This window comes from Aricia agestis, chromosome 18, assembly GCF_905147365.1.
Source record: "Aricia agestis chromosome 18, ilAriAges1.1, whole genome shotgun sequence".
Taxonomy (NCBI): Eukaryota; Metazoa; Arthropoda; class Insecta; order Lepidoptera; family Lycaenidae; genus Aricia; species Aricia agestis.
Window position 1 is genome coordinate 181,003 of NC_056423.1, and position 26,599 is coordinate 207,601.

Consider the following 26,599-nt stretch of genomic DNA (forward strand, 5'->3'; position numbering starts at 1 on the left):
TTGACAACTGTCACTGGCTTGCCGCCTTTTTTCTCGGGACTGCTCCGGAGCTGTCAAAAAGTTCTAGATAACTGTGCTAGATAAGTTTAATGTACTTTTATGTTAAATGGTAATAAAATGTTGGTTATTCTTTCACGTTGTCCTAATTGAGCCACCATCGTCCCCAACATGGTCCTGGATCGAAGCCGGATGAAAATTTAATGAAGATGGGTCAGCGGCTCTTAATAGTTCATACGGAAAACGTTTCATAAAGATGTCTGATGTTAGCAGAACGTAAGGTATAAAAGTTTAGCCCATAAGGTAATTACTTTTTTCACTTATTGTATTACCTTGACTTTTGGCAACTTTTAATGGTTAATTTGCTACATTGTTAATCTTTGTTTTTGTGCCTAGGACACTTTAAGTGCACTAAGTAATGTTCTAACTGTATTCAAGTAAGTTTTGTAAAACTTTCATACCTAGTTTAAGAACATAATATTATTAGGTAACTAAGTTATTTGGTAAATTATCAACTTGTCAACACAAAAGTAACTATTGTAAGTTGTAATTGTCATAATAGTAATGTTTTAAGCTTTGTGAACTTAGTTTTACTTATTATTACTGTTGAAAGATATATCCAACTTTGTTATAGTATACATTATTGTTTAAGCTTTTAGCTAACTAGTTAACTGTATCAATTCCAGGTTGACCACACTCGACTGCCAGGATGGCCAAAGATGAGGAGATAAAGGAATTGGTCAAAAAGAGAGGGAGTTATAAAGGACAACTAACTAATTTCATAAATTATTGCTTGGAATTGGGTAAGAAAGAAACTTTGCTTAGTACAGACGCCAAGGAATTGCAATTACGTATAGGTAAATTAGAATCTTTATATGATAAGTATGATGAGGTACAATTACAATTAGAATGTTTAGTCGATGATGTTCAAGCTCAGTATACAGTAAGAGCAGAGTTTGAGTCTCAGTATTATCAAGCTCTAGCAAGTGCTCAGGATATTTTAAGTAATTACAATAAAGACACAGCTGACGCTGATGTCAGTTATAGGAGTATCAGTGCTAGTGCTCGTCATCAGCTCGTTAAGCTCCCCACTATTCAGTTACCAAAATTTAATGGAACATATGACTGTTGGCTTGAATTTCGTGACACATTTACTAGCCTCATTCATTCAAATAATGATATTGATGAAATAAATAAGTTCCATTATCTTCGGGCTTCCCTCGAGGGATCGGCATCTGTAGTCATTCAATCTATTGATTTTTCTGCTACTAATTATTCAGTTGCTTGGAAGTTATTATGTGAGAGATATGATAACAAACATTTGCTTATTCAAAATCATATTTCAGCTTTGTTTAATATTGATAACATTACTAAAGAGTCATCAACTGTATTAAAGCGACTAATTGACCTGTTAAATAAAAACATTCGCGCCTTAGAGTCATTAGGCGAGCCTGTCAAGCAGTGGGATACTCTGCTTATATTTATTGTCACTCAAAAATTAGATAATAAAACTTATAGAGAGTGGGAACAATATAAGGGTCGCATTGACAAGAAGGTCGCAGTAACATTTGACAAGTTTATTGATTTCATTCGCAACAGAGCTGACTTAATTGAAACATTAGAATTATCACGTAATAATCATTCAACCACTGGTAGGCAAGGTTCTAAATTTAAATCTATGGTGTCAGTACAAAATAATACCCATTCAGAGTCAGTGAACAAAGTATGTTGTCCGAACTGTAAAGGTGATCACAGTTTATCAAGCTGTTCTAATTTTCTTGGCTTGAGTAATGAAGCTCGTTTAAAATTGTTAGCTGGTTACAAAGTCTGCTACAATTGTTTTCATCCAGGCCATTTTGCAAACCGTTGCAAAAAGCAAGGTTGTAAATTTTGTAAGCGCCGGCACAATACACTTGTGCATTTAGATGATTTTAAAGGTAGTAACACTCACAATGAGAGAGGTCACTTACCTGTCAGTGTTTCATCATCATCAGCGGCGCAACCACCCACTAAATCTAGTGGTTCAAATGATAAAAATTTGACATTGTCTGTTAAGCTTTCTCCTTCATGTGATGTTAAGCAACATGGTGATGTATTATTGTCAACCGCATTAATTAAATTATTTGATGCCAATAATCGTGAACATATTGTTCGCGCGGTATTAGATAGCGGTAGCACATCATGTTTAATTACACAGAGGCTTTCTCAAAAGTTAAATTTAAAAACTTGTCAAATTAATAAAAACATTCTTGGTGTTAATAATGTGTCTTCTCACATAAGTAAGATGTGTCGGGTTAGCATGAAATCTATGGATAATAGTTTTGCATCTGACATTAATTGCTTCATCTTACCATCAATTACTAGTTGTTTGCCAAATCATGAAGTTGACATTAGGTATCTTAAAATACCATCAGATATTTGTTTAGCTGATCCTTTATTTTATAAGCCAGGTGAAGTTGATATTTTACTAGGCGCTGATATCTTTTGGGATTTAATGGGATCAAGGAACTTAAAATTAGGTGATAAAAAGCCTGTCCTTTTTGAAACCAAATTAGGTTGGGTCATTTCAGGACCTATAATATCCAAAAGTCATTTTGTTTTTTTTGGCAACAACCTCAGGTGTAACTTTTCAAATATATCTGACACTTATGTGGAGTCTGATAAGAGTGAATTTGATTTAAGTAGATTTTGGCAATTAGACGAAGTTAACTTGCAGTCTTCACAATATTCTCCCGAAGAGAAGTTATGCGAGGAACATTTTGTTAAGAACACATTCCGTTTAGATGATGGAAGTTTCTGTGTTCGCATTCCTTTAAAGCAAAATTCTGATATTTTAGGAAAATCGATGCAGCGGGCTACACAATGCCTGATTAGTTTAGAGCGTCGGTTAAATAACAATCCTAACTTAAAGAAAATGTATTATGAATTTATGTCAGAATATAAATCACTTTCTCATATGTCTGAATGTCAACACCCTGAAGTTAATAAAGCATATTTCATACCTCACCATGGGGTTTTAAGAGAAGGTAGCACTACAACAAAATTAAGGGTAGTGTTTAATGCCAGTTCTCCTACATCATCAGGTATTTCTTTTAATGAAATTCAAATGATCGGACCGACCGTTCAGGATGACTTAATGTCTATTTTACTCCGGTTTAGGCAACATAAGTACATCTTATCAGCTGATGTAGAGAAGATGTACCGCCAGCTGGTTGTTCATCCAGATGATAGGTATTTGCAGCAAATACTCTGGCGAGACGATCCATCCGAGTCAATAAAGGTTTTTCAGCTCAACACTGTCACTTATGGCACCACCAGTGCCCCTTTCCTAGCAACTCGATGTTTGAAGCAGATTGGTATTGATTGTAGTGATCCTAAAGTTTCAGAGATAATTATACATGATTTCTATGTTGATGACTTGCTTACAGGAAGTAATGATTTTGATGATGCTGTAAATATTCGGCTGAAAGTGACGAAGGAGCTCGCGTCAGCTGGGATGACTCTGCGAAAATGGAAGTCTAATGACCCTCGTTTAGTGCCTTCAAGTTCATGCACACCACTTGATTTGAGTCTTGGGTCTCATGAGCCAAGTAAGCTATTAGGTCTCGGTTGGAATGCTGATGATGATGAAATTTACTTTCCCACAAAATTGGATTTTCCGAATGGCAATACTAAGCGAGACTTACTATCAGTCATCGCAAAAATCTTTGACCCTTTAGGTCTGTTAGCACCTGCTGTGATAGTTATGAAAATGTTATTACAAAGTCTGTGGTTGCAGAAACTTTCATGGGATGAGCCTCTTAGTGCAGACATTCTGAAACACTGGAAGACTATTCTAAAGGAACTTCCATTATTAAATGAAATTAAAGTACCTCGTATGGTTGTTTGTAAGTCGTATAAAAGGTTTGAATTACATGTCTTTTCCGACGCTTCGGAGCGCGCGTATGGTGCGTGCGTTTATGTCCGTACCGTCAATAATAACAATAACGTTACGATTCGTTTGTTAGCAGCCAAGAGTCGAGTCGCCCCAATCAAACCAACGACGATTCCGAGGTTGGAATTATGCGGAGCTCTTACTGGAGCTCGTCTTTACGAGAAGGTATTTAGTTCAATTCGGTGTAAGGTAAATAGCACATATTTTTGGACTGATTCCACCATAGTGTTGAGTTGGTTGCAAGTTTTTCCTTCCAAGCTTCAACCTTTTGTGCGGAATCGCGTTGCTGAAATTTTAGAGAGAACCGGAAATTGTCAATGGTTCCACGTTCCGACAAAAGACAACCCAGGAGATCTCATCTCTCGTGGCTTGGATATAAATTCCCTCCGGATTTCGGATCTGTGGTGGACAGGCCCAGACTATTTAAAACAGGAACCAATAATTCTGCCTTCTCAACCTAAACATATCATAAAAAATGACTTACCGGAAACTAAACCTGATCTATCATTGTGTGTTGTTCTAGATAGTAACATTAATGAAGGTTTAATTGATTTTAGTCGTTTTTCAAATTATACTCGTTTATTGCGTTCTATCGCCTATGTTTTGAGATTTATTAGTCGTTGCAGAGGGCAAGCAAGTCTATCAAACTTCTTAAGTAATCAGGAAGTGACGACTTCCTTGCAATTAATAATTAAGACGTGTCAAAGGGAGTCTTTTCCCGAGTATAAACTACTTCTACTTAAGAAGGATTTACCTAAAAAGAGTCCCTTAATTAAATTTAATGTTTATTTAGATAATGATAACATAATGCGAGTTGGGGGCCGTCTAAATAATTCTGATTTTTCATATGATAAAAAACACCCTATACTATTACAGTCCACTCACGTTTTTACTAGGTTGTTGTTTGAGTCAGAACATAAAAGACTACTTCATGCAGGTCCACAATTATTGCTCGCTACCATTAGAGAAACTTATTGGCCTATAGGAGGTCGCAATTTGGCGAAAGCCTGCTATCATAAGTGTGTGCGATGCTGCCGTATGAAAGGTGAGGTTGCTACTCCTATCATGGGCAATCTCCCGCGACATCGCATTACAAGCGGTTTTCCTTTTGAGAATGTAGGCCTTGATTACGCAGGTCCTATCATGTCTGCCAGTCGTCAGGGTCGTGGATGCAGGCTAGTTAAAGTGTACATAGCGATTTTTGTATGTTTCGCTACTAAAGCTATCCACCTGGAACTAGTGGGGGATTTGACGAGTAAATGCTTTTTATTAGCACTGAATAGATTTATATCGCGGAGAGGAAAGCCTCTTAATATTTATTCAGATAACGGAAAGTCGTTTGTCGGTGCTTTTAACGATATTTCAAAATTTTTAAAATCTAATTGCAATTCATTGGGTGAGAGTCTGGCAAACGAAGGCGTTTCGTTCCATTTCATTCCACCGTATACTCCTCATTTTGGCGGTCTCTGGGAGGCGGGCGTGAAGTCAACCAAATTTCACTTGCTAAGAGTATTGGGCAATTGTCATTTAACTTACGAGCAATTGTATAGCCTGCTAACACAGATCGAAGCCATATTAAACTCAAGGCCGCTGACCCCCCTATCATCCGACCCATCAGACTGCACACCTTTGACGCCGGGACATTTTTTAATTGGACGCCCTTTAACCGGTTTGCCGCAGACAGAAATTGATAATAAGGACTATTTGTCGCGGTTTCACCATATTCAGCAGCTCCGTCAACACTTTTGGGCGAGATGGAGTAAAGAGTACGTGTCTGAGCTCCAAACTAGAACAAAATGGCGTCTTAATCAGAAGGAACTCAAACTCGACACTCTGGTCGTTGTTAAAGACGATAATTTACCACCACTTAAGTGGCGTTTGGGCCGAATCGTCACAATATTCCCTGGATCTGACGGCGTTGCTCGAGTGGCCGACATCCGCACCTCTGCTGGAATCATCCGTCGAGCCTTTAGCAAGATATGTCCACTGCCCAGTTGTTGAGGGTTGAAAATTAAATTTTCAACGCCCGGGGGTATGTCGAAGAAGAAGAAGAACGGAGCGCGGGATATTTTGACAACTGTCACTGGCTTGCCGCCTTTTTTCTCGGGACTGCTCCGGAGCTGTCAAAAAGTTCTAGATAACTGTGCTAGATAAGTTTAATGTACTTTTATGTTAAATGGTAATAAAATGTTGGTTATTCTTTCACGTTGTCCTAATTGAGCCACCATCGTCCCCAACACCCGTTTACCTTGCCAGCCTAGAAATGCTGCAATCTTCTTGGCCACTCTAATTTCTAAAGTAAAGGCACACTATTTATTTTTGATTTATCATGAAACAATAATGCAGAGGCCATGCATGAGCATTATAGGTGAGAAAGCATAAAGTTTCTATAGTTTTACTAAAATATCGACGTTTACATGGGGGTCTCTCGTTCAAAACGTTAAAAATGATATATACCTACAGCCACGTATTTAGGCAGAATATGCTACGGCTCACCAGTATGGGCAGATAGGGCACAGAATACAAATTACTCACGAAGAGATAGGGCTGCGATAGGCGCAGCCTGGTGTAAATTTTTACAAAGCCAACGCCTCGCATTAATATTCTTATGTAAAGCATATAGAACGGTCAGTACTGAAGCACTTCCTGTCCTTTCTGGTGTTTTGCCTGTAGACTTAGAAATACAGCGCCGAGCTGCTTTATATAACAAAAATAAAAAATACGATCCCAGATTTCTTAAGCATGAAAGACAGAAATATGTAAAGTAAATAGATTATTTGAACCGCTAGACGTTACAATACAAAATCTTATATCCGAGTGGCAGGATCGGTGGGATAACTCGATCAAAGGTTTCGGTTCGTGAACGACTCGCTATGTGCGTTGCACAATTCCTAACTGATCACGGAAATTTTAAAGCTAAACTTCATGGATTCAAGTTAGTTCGATCTCATCTTTGCGAGTGCTCGACCGAAGGCAGTCCGCAAGAACAAACTGCTCATCACAATACACTCTGGGAGTGTGATCTCTGGCATGAGTCAAGAACCAATTTGTCAAACTGGCGACATAGGAGATGCAGTGGTGGGAATGTGTGGTGGGCCTTTTTCCCGTCTAAAAAAATCTATGAGTTTCAGAAGTGCCAGAAGTAAATTTAAAATTTGGCGCCATTTTCGCCTGACAGTTACTTTTTTTTACTGATGTAACATGTGTGATGTGTTTAAAAGAAAACACTTTTTAAACAGATTTAAACATATTTTATTAGAGCTGTAGTGCTAAAGCCCATACATTGACAATGCAGTACATGTACTTGTTCTCCCAACGTACTGTGCAAGTACCATCTGTGTTTGTGTCCCAGAAATATGTTGCGGCCGTATGAAGACCCGAACCGTTCTTCTGCGTTATCGTAACTCGCACTGGAACAAAGCGAGCATTTTGAACGAAAAAAAACATAAAATAATTTTTTCGGAAATCTTTGTAGAAGGTCTTATATACTCGATTTACACTCGCGCGCGAGCCACGAGACGAGCCGCGACACGCGCCGCGAGCCCTGAGTGTAAACTCGAGCTCGCGGCGAGCTCGCGTCGGGAGCGGTTTTCAAAGGAGCTCGAGGCCTCGGGGGGGACGCGAGCTTTGTGTTTACACTCGCAATTCGAGTCGCGAGCTGCGAGACGCACCGCGACGGCTCGCGGCGCGTCTCGCAGCTCGATACGAGATTTATACTCGCGTCTCGTGGCTCGGCAGCCACGAGACGCGAGTATAAATCTCGTATTAGGCTGCGCGTCCATTCCAACTTTTTGTAGCGATGCAGTCGCGAAACTGTCGCGGATTTGCATCGATACAGTCGCTAGCTGTGTGTCCTCACTCCTCACCCACCTGAACACGATGCAGTTGCGATGCTCACGCAATACTGTTGCGCTTCTGTCGAGATGTAAACGCGATTCACTAACGAGCAAGATGGACCGTTGAGGCAACATTAGTCACGTTGTTTTTGATGCTGCTTTCACGTGATAACCGAAGAGCAGACACCCGAAGCGTTATCCACTCCCGCGCTTCCCTCCCTCCACTTTTTCCCGGATGTCGTCCGCCACGGTCGCTCTACGGTGGCGTGTTCGCATGGATGCAGTCGCGATGCAGTAGCGCGTTACCGTTAGCATCACTAATGTAGTCTGTATCGCGTTGCAAATGCGACTAACGCGCGTTAGTAGTGATGCAGTCGTGCGCTTCATAAACGCGCAACTGCATCGCTACTAAAAGTCGCAGTGGGCGAAGGCCCTTAGGTTTCAGGTAATGTTTGTTTGCTTCGAACATCGAATAGGCTGTCTTCCAAAACAAGTAGGCCGATTGATGAAATTTGACACATACAGAGTATTAATACCACGACGAAAATAACATGCTACATGAACAAAATGTACGGTTACCGAGTGATCTTTTTTACTGTGTAGTATGTACTATGTAGCGAGCTGCAGGAGTGATCTCGTGAGGTACGAAATAATAATCACAATGAAAATTAAGGGCGAACCTTTGTTTTACGCTGAAGTCTGAAGAGTAGAAAGTAGTGTCTTTCAACTTTTGATCTTTAATAAAATACTTACAAATATATTTAAACGGCTTGTTCAACTTGTTGAGCCGCGTGATAGTCTTCTCTGTGATGTTGGATATCCACTGCGGAGACCGCGAGTGGCTGTAAATGTTGCCGCCGAGACACAGCTCTATGTTGTCCCTGACGATCTTCTGCACCTCTTCAACGTCGAATGCATTCTGTACAAATTAACAGTACCTACAGTAAACAAAAGACTCAAACATGCCATAAGGACTATTATAGTAGTAGAACCGCTGTGGTGGCTCACCATAGCGGCTCATTTTAACTTTCAAGATATTATATTGCTATATACCTCTTCATCTTGATCACCTTGACCCATATTATTTATTAAAAGTGGTGAATTCTTCTTTAGAATTAAAATTAATAAAATTATTTTGAAGATTCTTCAATTTTTTCAACATTTAAAAAAGGCTTCAAATATGAAAACATCAGTTGACTATAGACAAATCACAAATGACAATGACCTCTATAATACACTGGAGTGATCAATAAAATGTTCCTATTTGAAAGTCGCCATATTGGCGCTGATTGCTATGTAAAAGCAGTAGTGAGTGTACTTGGAACTACTATTTTGCAAATGGCGGTTGTAATTCTCTATGAAATTATGTCACAGTACGCTCACCGCGGCGCTTCAAATCGGCACAAAAAATAGCTGTCATTTTGTACGGCTAGCTGCTTTATAAAGTGGCCCATTCACTATCCTGCATTGCAGTCCGCCGGCTTATGCAGGATAGTCAATGAATGGTGTCGCAACCCGCAAGCCGCAGCACGCAGGCCGGCCGCCATGCAGGCCTGCGGGCTGCGACACCATTCACTATCCTGCATAAGCCGGCGACTCCACGGCGGACTGCCGTGAATGGGCCCTTTATATTATAGTTGCATAAATCCGGTAAATATTTTATATTATTAATTAATTTTTAATTATTTTATAATACACATTGTAATTTTTTTATTAAAATTATAAAATGTATAAATTTTGATAGGCAAAGATTTGGTAGGCAAAGATTTCTGAACTAACAACCAATCCCCAACCAATGTCAAAAAAATACAAACAATCACTTTGTTTCTGAACGCAACTCACATAACCCACTTTTGGTCATTTTTGGTTTCGATTTATTTTGTTCTAGTTTTGAAATATTTGTCTGGGCTCCCGATCTATTTTGAGCTAGCTAACATAGACGAAAAGACTGAAGAACGCGTTAAATAATGGTGTCATAGTTGAACCTGTAGAGGGCGAGCGTCTTCGAATAAATGGAGTTGAAGGTCTGGGTCGAGGGGATACAAAGGATTGTTTGTGGGGTTACGGAGACCACCACTTGTCAGGTAAGCCAGCACTTCATACACAGTATAAATTTTAGTAATAAAACGAAACCGAAATCGCTCCTATAAGATTTCGTCAAAATATCATAATATTACTCATTTCCGTCGCTTTTCCTTGATTATATACTTTATATCATCTGCATAACATAACTTTAATTAAATTCACGTATATAAGGTGTGTAAAGATATATTTATCTTTACGATGTGTGAAATTCAAGGCATCATTTTTGTTTCCAGGATGTAGTGTTTGCTCTGGCGCATGCCACGGGCAAAGTGGGAAGATTTACACTAATAGAACGATGGAGAAACAACGAACGTCTCCTTGCTCCTCAAGAGTTCCCTCTAAAGGTAATACATAATGTTAAAGTGCTTTAAATAATGTACATATGAATCTGACTCATAACCATAAAGTTAATATACCTAGCGGAATAGAGCAACACTCTCGAGCTGTCAAACGAAACCAAAATTGGTTTCATCTGTGTGTAAAAATATGTGTATGTATATACTTACACAAGCATGATTGAATATGATTTCTATGAGATTAAATTGTCAATGTGCGTAACGTGCCGACTGGACGTCAAAAAAAGAGTGCTGCTGTCATGTATCACACATCTCTTTTTACCACGCAGTGTTACTGATAGTGACATCTTCAGGCCTTTGTTTCTCTATTCCTCTAGGTATATTAACTTTATGCTCATAACATAAAGTGCTTATAACTTTTAAATATTGACTATTGTTGCATTACCTATATATTCAGAACATTTTGTGAACAAATTTGTATTCAAAAAATGATAAAGGGTTATAGAATAATTATTAATCAAGCATTATGTTACATGTCTTTTGCTTTTACAGATTCTAATGAAATGGGGTGAATATGCTAATGACATTCAGTTTATTTTAAGAAGATCTGAACCAAATCCCAACCCCAGTAATGTGCCGAAACCAGCCCAGCCTAACAATTCAAGATCTCCAGTTGCTAATGGGTATGATTTTTACAGACTTTAAGTTTTAAATGAAATAAAAAATTGTTTATGGAAGTATTAAATCATGTTAATCTACTTAATACTTTTTACAATTTAAAGAAACATCTGTATCAATAAAAAATAAAACATTCCATAAGGGCCAGGAAACTGAAAAATCTAATATTTATTTTGGTTAACTAATTCTTATTTAAACCTATTTAAAATAAAATCCTAGAAATGCTTAATGCACCAAAGTCTCTTAATGTCACATTTACTTTTTAGAAGTAATAACACCTCAAATCAAAATGCACAAGAATCTCAAAGTTCACCGAGCAGAATGAACACAACACCCACCTTTGTAAATAACACCTCGCCCGGGAACCCTGTGGGAGTAGTGAAGGGTGTCCAACAAAACAAAACCCCCGAGTCCATCAGTCCCGTGCTGAAAGACGTCCCACCTTATAGGTAAGCTCTGTCGGGTCTCACATCGGGAGGGGTCAACAGCTTCTGTGTTCAGACATCTTTAAACCAAATTTTATGACTTTTTGAAAGCAAAGCAGCACAAAGCAAGCAAGCAACTATGTAAACATATAAGAATGTTATATAATATTTTGATTTTATAATTTATTATACTGCTAGCAATCTGTTTTCAACATTTAAGTTACAGTTTAACTATAAAATTCGTCTTATTCACTAATAATACACAATACACAAATAATATCTCTTATTAGGCTGGTTTTATCGCGAAGCATTTCGGCAGCGCCGTCGGAGCGCCGCGCGTTCGAAGATGTATGGGGGTAGTAGTAGCGTTTTAAAGTCGCGCGCTTGAGCAGCGCCGTTCGTCCATACGTTTGTTACAGCTTCGAATGCGCGCGCTCCAACGACACTGCGAAACGCTTCACGGTAAAACCAGCTTTATTAATACAAACTGTACCACTGACCTCTATAATACACTGGACAGGCGATCGCAATCAATAAAATATGCCTATTTGAAAGTCGCCATATTGGCGCTGATTGCTATGTGAAAGCAGTAGTGAGTGTACTTGGAACTACTATTTTGCAAATGGCAGTTGTAATTTTCTATGTAATTAGTACGCTCACTGCGGCGCTTCAAATCGGCACAAAAAATAGCTGTCATTTTGTACGGCATAGCCTGTTCAGTGTATTATAGAGGTCAGTGACAATGTACACAATATAGTATCTCTTATTATCATTATAACAGAGAACCACCGCCCCCATATCGGTCTCCGCCACCACCGTCGCAGGCCCTCCGGAAATCTCCCAACCGAGCTCACATACAGTCACATGTCTCCCCGGTAAACCTGCCCGAGGAAGAGCACAAGGAGCCGGTCAGCTACAACAACCAGTACAGAGAGCTCGTGTCGCTTGTCAATTACCAGAGAGAGAAGCTGTCAAGCCAGCAGGTTGATTTGATAAAGGTATGCTAGTGCTATTTTATATTTACCATCTTACTAAAAACACTTTGTGTTTAAAGACTATAGCTCCAGTCATCATCTCAGACTAGAACGTTCACCAGCAAACTCGCCTGTTGCTCGCAACTCCCTAAACAATAGAGTTGTGCAGACTTGGAATATGTTGTCCGATGGGCGATGATATTGTATCTGCACCAACTGTTAACAGCTTTAAAAATAGACTTGACAAATGGTTGATAAGTCCTGCAAAATAAATTAATAACAAGTATATGAATTACAACACTGTGTGATATGGTCATATCAGCTAAATGCTGCTGGGTCATTAACAATAAATAAATATATATTTTTTTTGTCTGACAAAAACACTACTAATTATATAATTGTCGACACTGCGTTCAGCATTTTTATTAGTAATAAGGCTAATATAAAGATAAGGAAATAACTTTCTAGCATAAATAACGTAAATGATAAATAATTACTAATTAGCCAGAATAAGTGTAAGCACAATAGATATTCAAATGTTATGCTGCCGCCAGGGGCCGCTTGGGTTAACTTGAATTGGTTCTTATATCCTGAGTCACATTGTCTAGGAACAATGTTAATCATAATCGCCTTATAATATGTAAAATCATAATATTATTATGTTTGGGAACTATTATCTACAGGCAAGACACATACTTACATTATAATAATTTATAACACATATTCTCCCTCTTTTGCATTGCGGGTAATGAACTTATTTTAATAGTAGTTGTATATTTTAAGTTTGATGCCGAAATTGGTTTCTGGGAGAACAAGGGGAGAGAGCAGGAGAGACAGGTAGAACTACTGCAGCAGCAGATCACATCCACAGACAACCAGCTACGGATAAGCACAGAGCAGGTTGGTCATTATTTCTACTTACATCATACATGCGTTGGATGGGCATTGGGCATGAAAGTCGGTCCTGCGCCTGATCTCTCGCCAGTCGTGTCGGTCTTTCGTCCCACTGGGTTATAAGTCTTATGACTTATGAGAGTAAAAGGAACAGAAAGTGCTCTTGTGTACTACGCACACACTTGGGTACTGTAAAAAATTACTCCTGTGTCACTGGCCTGATTTCAATGATACCAGCCACCGTCACCAAAACTGGTGTGGAAGTTATTATTACCTACAAATCAAAGGAATTGCCTTCTCAGTTCATAGAATATGGATTTTAATGATGAACTTGTAAGTTAATAAAAACTACTTTTGTTATGTTTTTAACCATATGACTTATTGTTAAATACCAACCGCATCACGGCGTTACAAGGCTGGCGCGTGGCCAAAATCAGGATTAACACCGTCATGTTGCAAAATGTCACTCGAAAGACAGCTGTTTTACACCCCCTCTCCTGTAAATAATCATAGACTTGGCTTGACACACTACCGCGTGTCTAGATCATAAAGTTAATAAACCTAGCGGAATAGAGCAACTCGAGCTGTCAACTCAAACGAAACCGAAATTGGTTTCATTTGTGTGTAAAAATATGTGTACTTATACACTAACGGCCATTCTTAATATTTGATCTATCTCTGGTTTTGTCCTACTAGAGATAGGAATAGCTCACATTACGGCCGTTCCCAATATTTGATCTATCTCTGGTTTTGCCCTACTAGAGATAGGAATAGCTCACAATTGACATAAAATATATGTCTTCAATGTCTAATGTGAGTTATTCCTATCTAATAAATAAGTAGGGCAAAACCAGTTGGGATTGGGAACGGCCGTTTGTATGTCAAACCAGAGATAGATTGAATATTGGGAACGGCCTTTACACAATGCATGATTGAACATGATTTCTATGAGATTAAATTGTCAACGTGCGGCACGTGCCGACTGGACGTAAAAAAAGAGTGCTGCTGTCATGTATCACACGTCTCTTTTTATCACGCAGTGTTACTGATAGTGACATCTCTCTTGCTCAGGCCTTCGTTTCTCTATTCCGCTAGGTATATTAACTTTATGGTCTAGATGCAAAATACAATTAAATTGCATGTTGATAAAATTAGGCCCGCAACACACCTGCAACTGGTCTAATAGAGAGTGTCCACGGGTGATGGGAGTTACCTTCCATCAGGGCACCTTTTTGCTTGTTTGCCCCCTTATGTTGTAGAAACATGTTGACAGAATGAAATTCAATTCTATTGATTGCTTAATGTAGGCTAAATGAAATTTAATTGTATTGATTGCTCTAAATCGGAAGTGTATGTTCATTCATAATAATTTTATTATCTAAACACCATCACAGGCGCAAGCGTTAAACTATTTAGAGGAAGAGGCTGAATTAGTGAAGCAGAATGAGAAAACAATTAAGTCTGAGATAGTCCTAGTGCGGTCCAAGCTGGCAAACTGTGAGACCGAGCTGCTGCAGTGCAAGAACAAGATACGGAAACTGATGGAGGATATACACAACGAGCAGAGAATAATCAGCAGTCGCCAGCAAGAAAATAGGTAAAGTTGTAAATATACAGGCCACAGGGTTGTGTATGTCATGTTCCTTATATATTATATTGACTTCACTGTGAAAATAGCAACTGAAAGAGTTACTTATGACTAATATTTTAATTCTTTAATTTTGAATACATTAAACACAAGTTGTATAATTGAATTTTGGAGTTTCCACTAGTCACAGATTATATCTCATATTATTGTCTTATATTCTTAAAAACAAAGAAACCATAAATGATATTGAAATTGTATTTTATATTAATGATTATACCGTTGTGTTTTAGACAAGCACTGGAGAGATCTATGTTGGCCGAAATGGAGAATCTACAAACTCAAATACAACAAGCGAAACATGCCACCGAAATAAATCATCTTACAGCTGAAAGTCTGAAACGAGAGGTATTCGCTTTCGTTCATCCATCCTAATATTATAAATGAGATGTCTGTCTGTCTGTCTGTTGCCTCTTCACGCCCAAACCGCTGAACCGATTGTATGTTTTTTTTAACATTTTTATGCTTAAACGGTTGAAGCGATTCAAATGAAAATATTTGCTACGATAATTTTTATGCCGGAAAAATGTACGATCTTTGCCTGATTATCGAATGTCGGCCCAGCAGAGTTGCGGGCGACATGGCGTGCCCAAAGTCTGCTACCTCTTCACGAGTCGGTGTTTCAACTTTTGTTTAATATATTTATCTGTTTTCGAGCGCGGCGCCTTAATTAGCTGTCCAGTAACGACGCGACGTTGAACAGTAAAACTCGTCAAAATTCAGAAATAGGACATTTTGGAATGTTGAAACTAGAATTTTAATCTTCCAAAATATGTCTTATTTCTGTGATAGATTAACGGCCATTCCCAATATTTGATCTATCTCTGGTTTTGCCTTACTAGAGATAGAAATAGCTCACATTAGACATTAGAGACATATATTTTATGTCAATTGTGAGCTATTCCTATCTCTAGTAGGGTAAAACCCTCTGGTTTTACCCTACTAGAGATATCTCTGATAGATCAAATATTGGGAACGGCCGTAAGTCTAACCACAATGTATAGTTTGTGCGTTTTATGATGATATGCGTGACACATTATAATTGACAATAGTAGGGAAGTTACCTAACAAAAATTAATCGATAGTTTAAAAATATCGAATCACTTCGTAAAGGAATTGCAATCGAAATTATCGTATTCGTACTGACATTTCAGTGGTGCCACTGGTGCCGGCGATTTAAGATGGCCGCCCTTTTTATCGATTTGATTTCGATTCAACAGAGTCAATCTCTATTGACATAAGTTCCGTTTCATGCATATGACATTTTTCAAATGTTTTCGTAACAATAATTTTATACTCCTATTTCACAGTTAATATTTTAAATTTTTTATTAATAAGTTAGCATTTAGCATCTTTTCATTGTTATTCATTTACAATTATAGGAAACATTTGTTTTTGTAGATGGAATATAATTTATTACATTTTGTTTTTTTTTTTTTTGTTTTCTTGTAAAAAAAACCCGTAGCAAGAAACATGAAAACTGTCACCCATATCATCTTAGAACACACAAACTATAGGTTAGTGTATTTTAAAAAAATAAGTAGTTTATTTCTTTATTAAAAATATCTTATACTGTTTATTCGATAGGTTGGTGTATTGGAGAACGCCATAATGGAGAAGAAACGCCAGGTGGAGAGGCTAGTGCAGGAGATGAAGGAGGCCAACCTGCAGAGCCTCACCGGCAGCCTCGACGAGCTCAGACATCCGCTTGATGGTGAGCCCGTATAGAGCCCGTATAGCCTAAACCGTGGACTAATTATTCGTCTATGCCTAACATACCCATACATATAGCCTTAACCTACGAGTAATAAAAACCAACGAAACGTAATTTAATAACCATACTTCAACTGTTTTGAATTTGGTTCCTTTTCGCTAATTAACTAAAATATGACAATAGTTCATCGTATAAATCTACGACGCCGCAGAACGCATCGTGAGTCGTGAATCGTGATCGATGTAAAGAGTGCCGAGTGAGAGTATACTATATGAAATTTTTGCGTTGCGATATCGCATCATATTTCTGTGCGATGTTGTTTTTGCGATATGACGCCACAACGCAGTGGCCTGGCCCTATGCGGCGCGTTTGACGTACGGCGCGTATGCTGCTGACAAATGTGCCATCAGCTGTAAACGAGTGACTTTTTAGTCCAGATTTTTCGAACGCCATAAAAGCCTTGTATTGTTAAAAACCGTGAGAGGAGCCTCTCAAATTCAAGTTTCTTAATTTTCCTAAGTCGCATAGTGTTGAAGATTAGCACATTGACAAACATCCTATGTAATTATATGTAGTTCTTATGCAAATGTTACTTTTTATTAGGTATGTGTAAAGCGGGCAGTGCCAGAAGAATCATTGGTTCACCGAGACAGTTGGAGAATGCAGCACCCACTAATAAAAATCCACATGGAGTGTGGGTATAATTGGTGTAAATTATATTAAGAGGCATTTAAGTATAAAAAGTATATATTATACTTTAAAATCAATTTATATATATCTGAAAAAATAATAATATTAAAATAGACTTTGTCTATTGCAAAATATATATACGACATAATCGTATATATATTTTGCAATAGACAAAGTTTGATAAAATTATATTGTATTTACGTTTACATGCTGAAGTCTGATGTGTCGAAGCAAGTGCGAGTGAGACCAAATATATTGCTATTCAAATTTGTTTGGGGGCCCTAAGGGGGATATTAGATTATCATATATATTGGATCCGAGATCATTGAATCAATGATATTGGATAATGTAATATAGACATATGATTAATTTCTTCCTTGATCATAGATTTTTGACATTTGCTGAGAGATTGGATCCAATACGGTCATAGAAATATGTGTTGCCAGTTATTTAATATAAAAAAGAGTTTTTAATTTCTTGCTCGTTAATATGTTTCAAATAATGTAATGTAATTATTTTTCTAATTATATACTTGGATAATCTTGCTGAAATAACGAAAAAAAAGCCATATTAAAATGTCTTTTGAGAAATTGAATTCTCTGAGATCTAGTAACCATGACGTCAATACCTGTCAGGGTTAGCGCTCTCCATTGGCTATTGAAACCACATATGACGTAAAATAGGATCAATGAAATATGATAATGTAATATGCAGATATGATCAAATGATCATATATATTGGATCCTATATATGATCATAGAAATGATCATATATAAATAATAATGTAATACCCCCTAAGGTAATGTTGCCTATATTATTACTTTTAAGAAATGGAAAGTTTCTATTTATTTTTGTTTACGTATGCTATAATTGATATTTTGTATAATTAATACGGCATATAGGGCGGTAGCTACGTCCCTGATTGCTACATTTTACATGTCAAGCCGCGTACTGACCAAGCGAGCAACCTCGCGAGGCAGCCGCCTACATTTGTCGCAGTATGCATGCCGCCCGAGGCGGCCTCGGTCTGTAAGTTTTCTAATACGAGGCTGCCTCGCGCGGCATGGCCGAGCCATCGCAAGGCTTAGGGTACGCGCCCACTTTGTGGGCGCGTGCCGGGGCGTGTCGGGGCGGATCGGGGCTCAATGCAGCGCGCTATAGCACACTATTGCCTTTAATTTTATTGATTTTGAGTACTTTGGATAGCTCCAGCTGCGTTTCCATACAAATTGTATGGAGGCGGATTTTTGCGATGCGCCCCGGCACGCTCAGCCCCGGCACGGCCCGTCTCAATGTGCTCACTCCTTTAGCCAGCATCGAATAAGCGAGGCAAAACACTACCGTCTTGAGTGAGCGCGGCAAACGTACCGAGGCGCCTTTGAGCATCGACAACCTACAACGCTCGGCCGAGGCACGTCTTGACCGACCGAGGATTTGCCGCGAGGCCGCTCGCTCAATCAGTACGCGGCTATGAAGTAGTGAAGCCATACTTATTTCCAATTATAGTTTATTAAACTAAAATACTGTTTTATGGTTATGTGCTATACTATCCTTTGTTCATTACAATACATACTTAAATGCCTCTGTGTTGCCATGTATGAAAGGTGTGTGACTATAATAAGTGAATTTAGTTTGTGTTCAAATTAGTGTCATATTTAATGTGAAAGTATTTTAAGCATTTACATTAGTTATGTATGAAACTAATACCATTTCTTGCCGTCTATTGAAATAGTGAAAAATAACAAATATTTTAGGTTTATTTTGTATTTGCTTCATGACTTTTGTAAACAGTTGCATTTTAAGCGCCCTAGTGTAAAGCACGTTGTACACATTGGACCAACATTGGGCCAACGCATTGAACCAACATGCAGAGTGCGGAATTTCCCTCCCAACTTATAGCCAAGTAGGCCTCTACACATTGGCTCAATGCGTTGGCCGAATGTGTGCAGCTGGCTTTAAATATGTAACCAGCATGCCTAAACAACAAATGCCAATTTCATATTACTATTTCTTTCGTTTTTCATGTTAATGAAAGAGAAAGCATATTGTTTGGCAGTTGAACACCAAAAGAGGTTTGTTTAATCGCAGTAAGTTTGATAGATTGCTTTACAAATTTAAATATTGTATAGTATTCATTCAATTATAAGAGTTTGCCATAGATGTTTTAAATTCGTCCAAAATGATTAATTTATAAAATATATCGGGTATAAAGTTTTTAAGTGGAAACGAGGTAAAGAAGAGGCTTAGTTACAACAAATTCTTAAGAAGGATAGGAAGGATTTATCTAAAGATAATGAATGAAGCAACAAAAAATAAATTGCATATAATGAAATTATTATAATTGTTAATTAAAAAATATTACCACCTATCACGTATTTTTATAATGTATTTTATGTTGTTTGGCGCTAACACTACGCATAAGAAAATTTTGGGTGTCACAAGTATTTTCTCTAATATTTTATATACTAGATTACTCGCTTGTAACTACATTTTATACTATTTTGGTTGCATTTTTAAACTTCCTATAATAATAATTAGGGATAGTAAGTAGTAAAATGATTTCTAATGCTAATTAACATATTTAACTCATTGCATAGAATTATTTGTATTTATAATAATGTTCTAGTCGAAAATATAAGCCATTGCAATAAGCTAAAAATATTATAAGGTAATGTGGCCTAAAACACTATTTTATTATAATAAGAGAATGAGACAAATACCCCGGTCTGCATTGCTCTCTTTATCTTACTTGTTGGAAAAGCCAATAATCAGAAAAAGACAGCAACATAGACAAGAAACTTGAGTGTAGTAAACAAAGATTAGATAATGTCTTGCTTATTTTATTAGTTAATTATTTCGAAAATTGCTATTGAGTTTTTTAGTCGCATTGTAAATAGGATAATATTATATTACTGCAATGTTTTCACGCTATAGTGCACTGTGCAGCACCAGCACTGACAGTAAACAAAAAGTTTTGTTCGACGTTTGACAATGTTTCTGTCAATATTCTGTTTCATATAGTGACGTGTGGAAAACGTCAGATTATTTACTGTATGTGCTGTGGCTGTGCCCTCTGCTCCGGCCTTTGCATAAGAGCTGGCGCGCACTACGACTTTTAGTCGCGTGATTATTTTATCGACCTACACAAATTCAAATAAAATGCCACTTTATGAGATAAGCTATATTCATTTTGCTCTACGCCATTGAAAAGCAGCGGCAGCATGGGTCGCTAGACAAATGTCGGTAGAAAATGAAATCTGTAGCCTATTTCATAAAGTAACATTTTATTTGAATTTTGGTCAGTCGGTAAAATAATCGCGCGACAAAAAGTTGTAGTGCGCGCCAGCTCTAATACTACTGTTTGAATAGGCATTTTTAAAAGCTTTTATTTAACTTGCTCTGTATGTATGTAAGTATGTATGTTGCGGTGGAATTTTGGAACTCAATTTTGAAGTAGATATATTAAACCGATTGAACTGAAATTTTTGACAATCATAAAACAGTAAAGTGCATGATCTGATTTTTGTTTAGTTTAATTGGTAATAAATTGTCCGATTCTCTTGTACGAAAATAATCTTGTGTAATCAAATTTTGACCAATATACAGTGTCATATATATATTTAGTATTGAAATTTATATTAAAAATGTAAATAGAGTAGGTTTGATGAAATAAAAAGAATTGATACTTATTACAATATTTTATTATGACATAATTATCTAATACAATTAACTATAATAGAAAACTATTTCTTTACAATATTATTATTAGTTAGTTATTGCAACTCAGAAGCGCTGGGATTTCATATTAAAAAATTCGAATAATTGTACCAGAACCACCAATTATTAGATTCATGGATTTTTTTAAATCATACACTTCTGAATTGCATAAAGCAAATGCCTCTTCCTAGCATTCCCAAATGTTATATTTTTAAATCCTTAGATAAATATTTACACATTGTTAAAATTAAAATATTATAGTCATAAAATCAAAAATCTATTCTCTTAAGTCATAAAAGATTTATATAAATCCCCTTACTAATAAAAATATTTGCGGCATTTAACTATTCAAGTCTTTCTCATGTGGTTTATCCAATGTGCCCGACAGAGACAAACAGAATTTGTATAGTAATATGGAGTGCAAAATATATCTTTACTAGTAGAAGGGATAGTGCTTATCTGTTACAACTAATCCACAACTTATAAGTTTTAGTTTTGTGTGGATTGAGCAAACTGATAATAAAAACACAACACCCGGGTAACTTCTATTCAGAATAAATGCTGATAAGGCATTTAAGTTCAACATATTAAATATGGAAACAGAAAATGTGCGTCTTCGAATAAATCTCAATTAAATACATACAAATAAAAATAAATTCATCTTTACTGTGTAGTATTAATACAATACTTAGGATGAGTTTTCACCAGAGCTGCGAGAAATGTTGTACAGAACCGATAAAATTACTTCATTTGGTTGATTTTAGCAACATACTGGACTTTCTTGGAAAAACATTCTTCACAAATCACGACACAGCTCTGGTGACAACTCAGTCATAACCAGGCTTCGGAGATCTGTTAGTTCTTAGAACCGTATCAACACTATGCTTTCTCCTCCTTCTCCTTGTTATACCGTTCTAGTTCTTTGAGGAACTGCCCCTTCGGTTTCATGACATTAGGACGATCACCCCTGCATTTTGGACAAAACCATTTCCCTTTCGGCTTGGTTGTTAAGGAGACGCACGAGAAATGGAACCATTCTATGGGGCATAGGTCGTTATCACAGAGGATCATTTCACCGAATGATATTTGATCACAGAGGCAGTAGCGAGGTTCGTCAGGATCTATAGGATCAGTTTCCTCTGGAGGTGTTTCTGATCGCTGAGCGGCCTGTCTTGATTTGCGCTTTTTCTTCTTACCCATACCTGCAGCAGACACTTGTATTATTTTAAGAGCCATAATTGAAAACTTTTTTAAATGAGATCATAATAAAATTTTGTTATGATTTTATTATTAACTTTTTGTTTGTGTGTATGTAATTTTGTAGATAAAAAAAATCTTACCTTTCTTATGAGTCGTGTTGTGGGCCTGTCTCTCGCTGTCTCGTTCGCTGGAATCAGCACCATCTGTGGCAGCACCGGCAGTTGTTCTAGATCTACGAGCTCGTTTTGACCACCTTTCCCCTGCAAAAAAAGACTACTTTATATTTTTGCAAAAAAAGATTGACTTTGGTTTGTTTGATTGTAAAAGTAACTTGACAGACAAAGCATCCTTTCATAAATTATCGTCTACATTTAAGCATGTTTTTGTAGATTTTAACTATTTAGTTACCTCCAGATTTATCCTTATCTGATTTTTCTTTTTCTTTCTCCGTGTTTCGTTCAGGCGGTGGTGGCGCCTGTGTCAGAGGCTGCGTTGGTGCCGTGTTTTGTTCCTTCTCCACAGCACGGACAGTTTCAGTTTGCGTGTGTGGCTCCTCTTTACTTGTGCCATTTGTGTTGACGTCTATGCATGACACTAAAAAATATATTAAAGTTTATTCTTACTGTTGGAAATCACGAAATTATGATGTTTTGGAAATAAAATAAAAAAAGTAACATACCAAGTTTTTTGTGGTCTGCATCAAGTGATCTCTGTTTATTATCGATGAGGTCTTGTAGGACTTGCACAACCTGTAGTTTCTCGTCGCCGATCTCCTGTGCGGCCACCAAAGCAGCTTGTAGCCTCAAGGCGGCCCTGCCGCGTCGCCGTTCGTCAGTACTCGGCCCTATGCACACTCCCAAGTGAGTTTCGGCATCCCGGAGGCACTCTGTAACATAAAACATCAACAATCATCAATAAAACAACGATAGCATAGCACAAAACGCGTAATTTTATAAATAAAACATCTATTGCAAACAAACTAAAAATGCACGCATTCTTGATTAATTCTATCGAACGACGCCTAAATCTTTGTTCAAAGTAAAATAGTTGTTGTTTGCTATTATATGTTGACGGAATCGTACGTTGTTAGTTAATTGGAATATAGATTTACCTCTGTATGTTACATCTAACTCTCGCATACGCGACAAATGTCGTTGCAGGTCATTTGGTAGATTTTCGACACAATCTAGGTAATTTTCCACGTAAGTCGCAGAAAGTAGAGCTTCTGTTGAACTTTGGTTTAACATTTTGAAATATTTCATACAGTTTTCATTATTTTACGAGTTAATAATAGAAACTAATAAAAGTCGTAAGAAGACAAACAACACTTCGTTTTCGTTGCTTCACACAACCGTCAAGTTGACATTTTGTTTTTAATTTTGACAGCTCTAGATACAAGTGCTTTGCACAAACATTTCTGTTTGTCTATGGTTACTCACGGTTTTGTAATTTGTGGTAACTGGTACCTACAAAGCGCAATGTACACGGTCAATAAAAAAGAACAATTTCTTCGTTATCAAAAAAGTGCATTTAAAACCGCTATATATTAAGCTACTTATACTATATATAATAGTATAAGTAGCTTAATAAATAAATACGATTACTTTTAATCTAAATAATCGGTCAGTTAGAAATTTATGCCTGTAAAATTATTAAAATTCTTTACTTGCTAACCCGATAGTTACCAGTTACCACAAAGGGGTAATGTTTTAAGAGTACATCAGGGAAAGACATAGGATAGTTTTTGTTTCTCCTCCCCCTCCTCCCGAATAGTAATTACTAATTAGCATTTGTACATACCATAAATTAAAATAAAATGCACGACTGTACGATTTTCCAATAACAGTGGTGGATTTACATATTTGAAATTACTCCCTATAGTCCGGTTAAGGAATGACTCAAAGGAGGGTATAGACTATAGAGTGCGTGAGCGGGAACCTAAGCGATTTCTGCAAGAACTTATTCAACTACACGCTAACTTATTCAACAACTACAAACTACACGCTCAGGAAAAGTGAAAATATAAAAAGTTTTATTTTTAATTATGTAATATTCCTTTCTATTTCTGTTTGAATGCTTTATCGCTTATATGCTTTGTTCAGTGAGTGAGTGGGCCTCACTCACCGAACCCTACATTCCTCATCCCCTCATCCGGCCCACCCATCCCCTCATCAGTCATCACACCCTGTAGTCCACATCACGCCACCACATCATTAAAGCGGCAACCTGTAGCACCCCTGCAGCCCTGGTGTTGCAGACGTTGCATAGGTATTATGTTAGCCAGTTTCCATCAGGTGGACCATGTAACGCTTGTTTGCCAGCTTAGTTATATTATGTATAAAAAACATCATGAATCATCGGGAATGAGCTGTCCCCTCAAGAGTGAGGGTGGAAAAATGAAGGTAATATCTTGGCGCCAAGAACAATAGACGACTTATCAGTCCCTACTGACCTTTGAAAATTAGATACTTACTGCGAAACTGGCGGTTTCAATGAAACCGGCCACCGTCACCGAAACTGGTGTGTAAGGCATCATTATTTATGATTAGTTCTAGATTATGTTTGCCTAAATAGGAAACGCGTACGTCGAGGCCAAGTCCTACACTCGAAACCCACATTCATCATAACAAAATCAGTTGCATATTCTCACTATAACTGGCACGCAGTGTTTTGCATAGAGAAATATAAGACAGAACTGTGTTTTGACATTAAAATTGTTGTCAGTACCGCGTTCACTTTGTGTTTTTGTGATTATTTTTTTGTAAATTGTTGTGTAAAATGTCTTCTACGCTTTCGTTTGTTGGTCTGCCTGAGCACGGGAAGAGATCTGTTACGAGGTAAGTTTCAATTTACTGTCTAAAGGTTCTTCTTTTAATCTTCAAAACTGCCGTCGCACCAAGTTCATAGATGAACTCTATAACTGTGTATTACGCAGAAATTAACTTGGAATCTGCTTCCATGGACTGTATATTTTATAAAGAAGCGCTGCTAGTTTACTTTTGGGGTTATAGTACTACCTAATATTATGTATTCTGTGGATATACATAACAGTAAGTACTTATACTAAACCCAGTATATTCTAAGGGCTTAAGTTATGTTCTGAGTTCTGCAGAACGGTAGATAAGATTGCTGTACCAGAGTATGTAGATACGGTCGCAGTCAAAGCTGCTGTATCACTTTTCTCTAATAGGTTTTTACGTCTTTTACTTAGGTGTTTACTCTGTGTCTAAACACACTATGCCGAAGTTCCGCGGCGGAAGTGGTGTGTTTAGACACTTAGGTTGTTCACATGATATTGAACGCATTAAATTGTAGAGCAGTATTTTTCTCGTTACCAGTATTCCCGCGGAGCCCCACACTTTTGAGTATGGCTGAACTATGCTAAAAAGATATCACTAAACACATGCAGCTGTTGCAACAAACTACTCATTCAAATAAGCTTTAAGCTTATGAATTCAGTCTCAGATTAGCAGACCATTGTCATTGTGATAGTATTTTTGGATCTAGATTGCAAGCGGAACGTGAAATTTGTTTCACTTTCTAATTGTTCTCTCTGTTTATTTAAGTGTCGATTAAAATTTCTACTTTATTTTTTAGGTTCATTGTTGATATTTAGGTTGATTGTTGCGCTTGGTAGTGGGAACTGGGCAGACCGTTGCGCGCTGGTTCGTACTCGAGAGGGTGCAGGTTCGATCCAGCGTGGAGGCGTGTACCAATGAGACATTTTCAGATCTCAAGTACGTACGGACGCTCGTACGGTGAAGGAAAACATCGTGACTCGTGAGGATCCCAGACGTATTGACCTGCTCATTCCTCTGGACTATAGGCCGACTGTCGCGAGAATGCCGTAGGTATAATATTATGTGCTTGGGCAACCATATGGACATTTTAAATCTGTACCCACTACCCAGGCACTACAGTATTTTAAGAGTAGGTACCTAGTTACTTGGCTCTGAAAATACTGTATAAATCATCCACAATGGACGCAAAGGCCTTGTTCTGTGCTTGGTTGAAAATACAGGTTGTTAGGGTTAACACCGCTATCCTTAAAACCATCAAATCGGGCCGGACAATATGAAAGACAGGTACCTGGTACATATTTCATACATTTTACTTACCCCGATATGGGATCGGCGTCCGACACCGATATCGGATCGGATGATGTGAAAACGCCCTAGCACCCAGTATAAGGCCTTTTGTTTTATGTGTATAATAATTATCAAAAAATCTCAAGCTAACAACAGCTCCGGAATTCTGGATAGGGTTCGTTGTCGTTTGGATAGCGTTGAGTGCGAAGTCATCACCTAGATCGCTTGTTTTCTAGGAGAGGCCGGCGGGGCTAAAATGGTCGCTTTGAAGAATCATGATATGAATCATAATATGATTTATTTTCCTAAAATCGCAAAACACAACTCTGCTTGCAATTCATTTCTGTATTTTTGTACTGATTTGACATTTGTCAGTTTGACAGTTTTGACAATTCATTTGCTGAATTGATTGAGAGGAATTGCTAA

At 37.6% G+C, this 26,599-nt stretch overlaps 4 protein-coding genes across 11 annotated transcripts in view; 2 read left to right on the forward strand and 2 right to left on the reverse strand.

Annotated features, from left to right (window-relative positions):
* Positions 1-7,186: 7,186 nt before the first annotated feature.
* Positions 7,187-8,922, reverse strand: LOC121736027 (dynein light chain Tctex-type 1-like). The gene is made up of 3 exons (XM_042127060.1): positions 8,821-8,922; positions 8,521-8,686; positions 7,187-7,341 (listed from the first exon to the last, which is right to left on the reverse strand). The coding sequence occupies exons 1-3, from the start codon at positions 8,845-8,847 to the stop codon at positions 7,187-7,189; spliced, it is 348 nt and encodes a 115-aa protein (XP_041982994.1). The 5' UTR covers positions 8,848-8,922.
* Positions 8,923-9,604: 682 nt separating this feature from the next.
* LOC121736026 (ras association domain-containing protein 8) lies at positions 9,605-17,231 on the forward strand. The gene is made up of 10 exons (XM_042127059.1): positions 9,605-9,851; positions 10,086-10,196; positions 10,701-10,831; positions 11,093-11,275; positions 12,033-12,249; positions 13,009-13,125; positions 14,514-14,716; positions 14,998-15,112; positions 16,352-16,478; positions 17,082-17,231. Exons 1-10 carry the CDS (start codon positions 9,780-9,782, stop codon positions 17,180-17,182), a joined length of 1,377 nt encoding a protein of 458 aa, XP_041982993.1. The 5' UTR covers positions 9,605-9,779; the 3' UTR covers positions 17,183-17,231.
* A 3,620-nt stretch (positions 17,232-20,851) lies between these two features.
* Positions 20,852-23,423, reverse strand: LOC121736051 (inhibitor of growth protein 1-like). Of its 2 annotated transcripts, none has more exons than XM_042127093.1 (5): positions 23,197-23,423; positions 22,765-22,971; positions 22,494-22,667; positions 22,226-22,345; positions 20,852-22,087 (listed from the first exon to the last, which is right to left on the reverse strand). In XM_042127093.1, the coding sequence occupies exons 1-5, from the start codon at positions 23,345-23,347 to the stop codon at positions 21,765-21,767; spliced, it is 975 nt and encodes a 324-aa protein (XP_041983027.1). In that variant the 5' UTR covers positions 23,348-23,423; the 3' UTR covers positions 20,852-21,764. The 2 variants fall into 2 exon arrangements, with proteins under 2 accessions (XP_041983027.1, XP_041983026.1); XM_042127092.1 differs by having other exon boundaries at positions 22,494-22,679.
* Positions 23,424-24,780: 1,357 nt separating this feature from the next.
* Positions 24,781-26,599, forward strand: part of LOC121735778 (microtubule-associated protein Jupiter) — a 181,110-nt gene continuing 179,291 nt past the window's right edge. For 2 of the 7 annotated variants that reach the window (XM_042126703.1, XM_042126702.1), the window contains exon 1: positions 24,782-24,922. In XM_042126703.1, coding sequence (XP_041982637.1) covers positions 24,864-24,922 — 59 coding nt within the window. In that variant the 5' untranslated portion in view covers positions 24,782-24,863. Of the gene's footprint in view, positions 24,923-26,599 lie in introns of all 7 variants that reach the window. The other 5 variants (XM_042126704.1, XM_042126707.1, XM_042126701.1 and 2 more) reach the window with 4 other exon arrangements.

Excerpts from the sequence above, each read along its gene's own strand:
- LOC121736027 (XM_042127060.1), bottom strand. The coding sequence starts at position 8,847 with ATGGGTCAAGGTGATCAAGATGAAGAG. Across the intron at positions 8,687-8,820 it reads AAGGTGATCAAGATGAAGAG|AATGCATTCGACGTTGAAGA; the intron begins GTATATAGCAAT and ends TAATTTGTACAG. Across the intron at positions 7,342-8,520 it reads CAAGCCGTTTAAATATATTT|TGCGAGTTACGATAACGCAG; the intron begins GTAAGTATTTTA and ends GCTTTGTTCCAG.
- LOC121736026 (XM_042127059.1), top strand. The coding sequence starts at position 9,780 with ATGGAGTTGAAGGTCTGGGTCGAGGGGATACAAAGGATTGTTTGTGGG. Across the intron at positions 9,852-10,085 it reads CGGAGACCACCACTTGTCAG|GATGTAGTGTTTGCTCTGGC; the intron begins GTAAGCCAGCAC and ends TTTTGTTTCCAG. Across the intron at positions 12,250-13,008 it reads AGCAGGTTGATTTGATAAAG|TTTGATGCCGAAATTGGTTT; the intron begins GTATGCTAGTGC and ends GTATATTTTAAG.
- LOC121736051 (XM_042127092.1), bottom strand. The coding sequence starts at position 23,347 with ATGAAATATTTCAAAATGTTAAACCAAAGTTCAACAGAAGCTCTACTT. Across the intron at positions 22,972-23,196 it reads GTTAGATGTAACATACAGAG|AGTGCCTCCGGGATGCCGAA; the intron begins GTAAATCTATAT and ends TTTATGTTACAG. Across the intron at positions 22,680-22,764 it reads TGCAGACCACAAAAAACTTG|TGTCATGCATAGACGTCAAC; the intron begins GTATGTTACTTT and ends TATATTTTTTAG.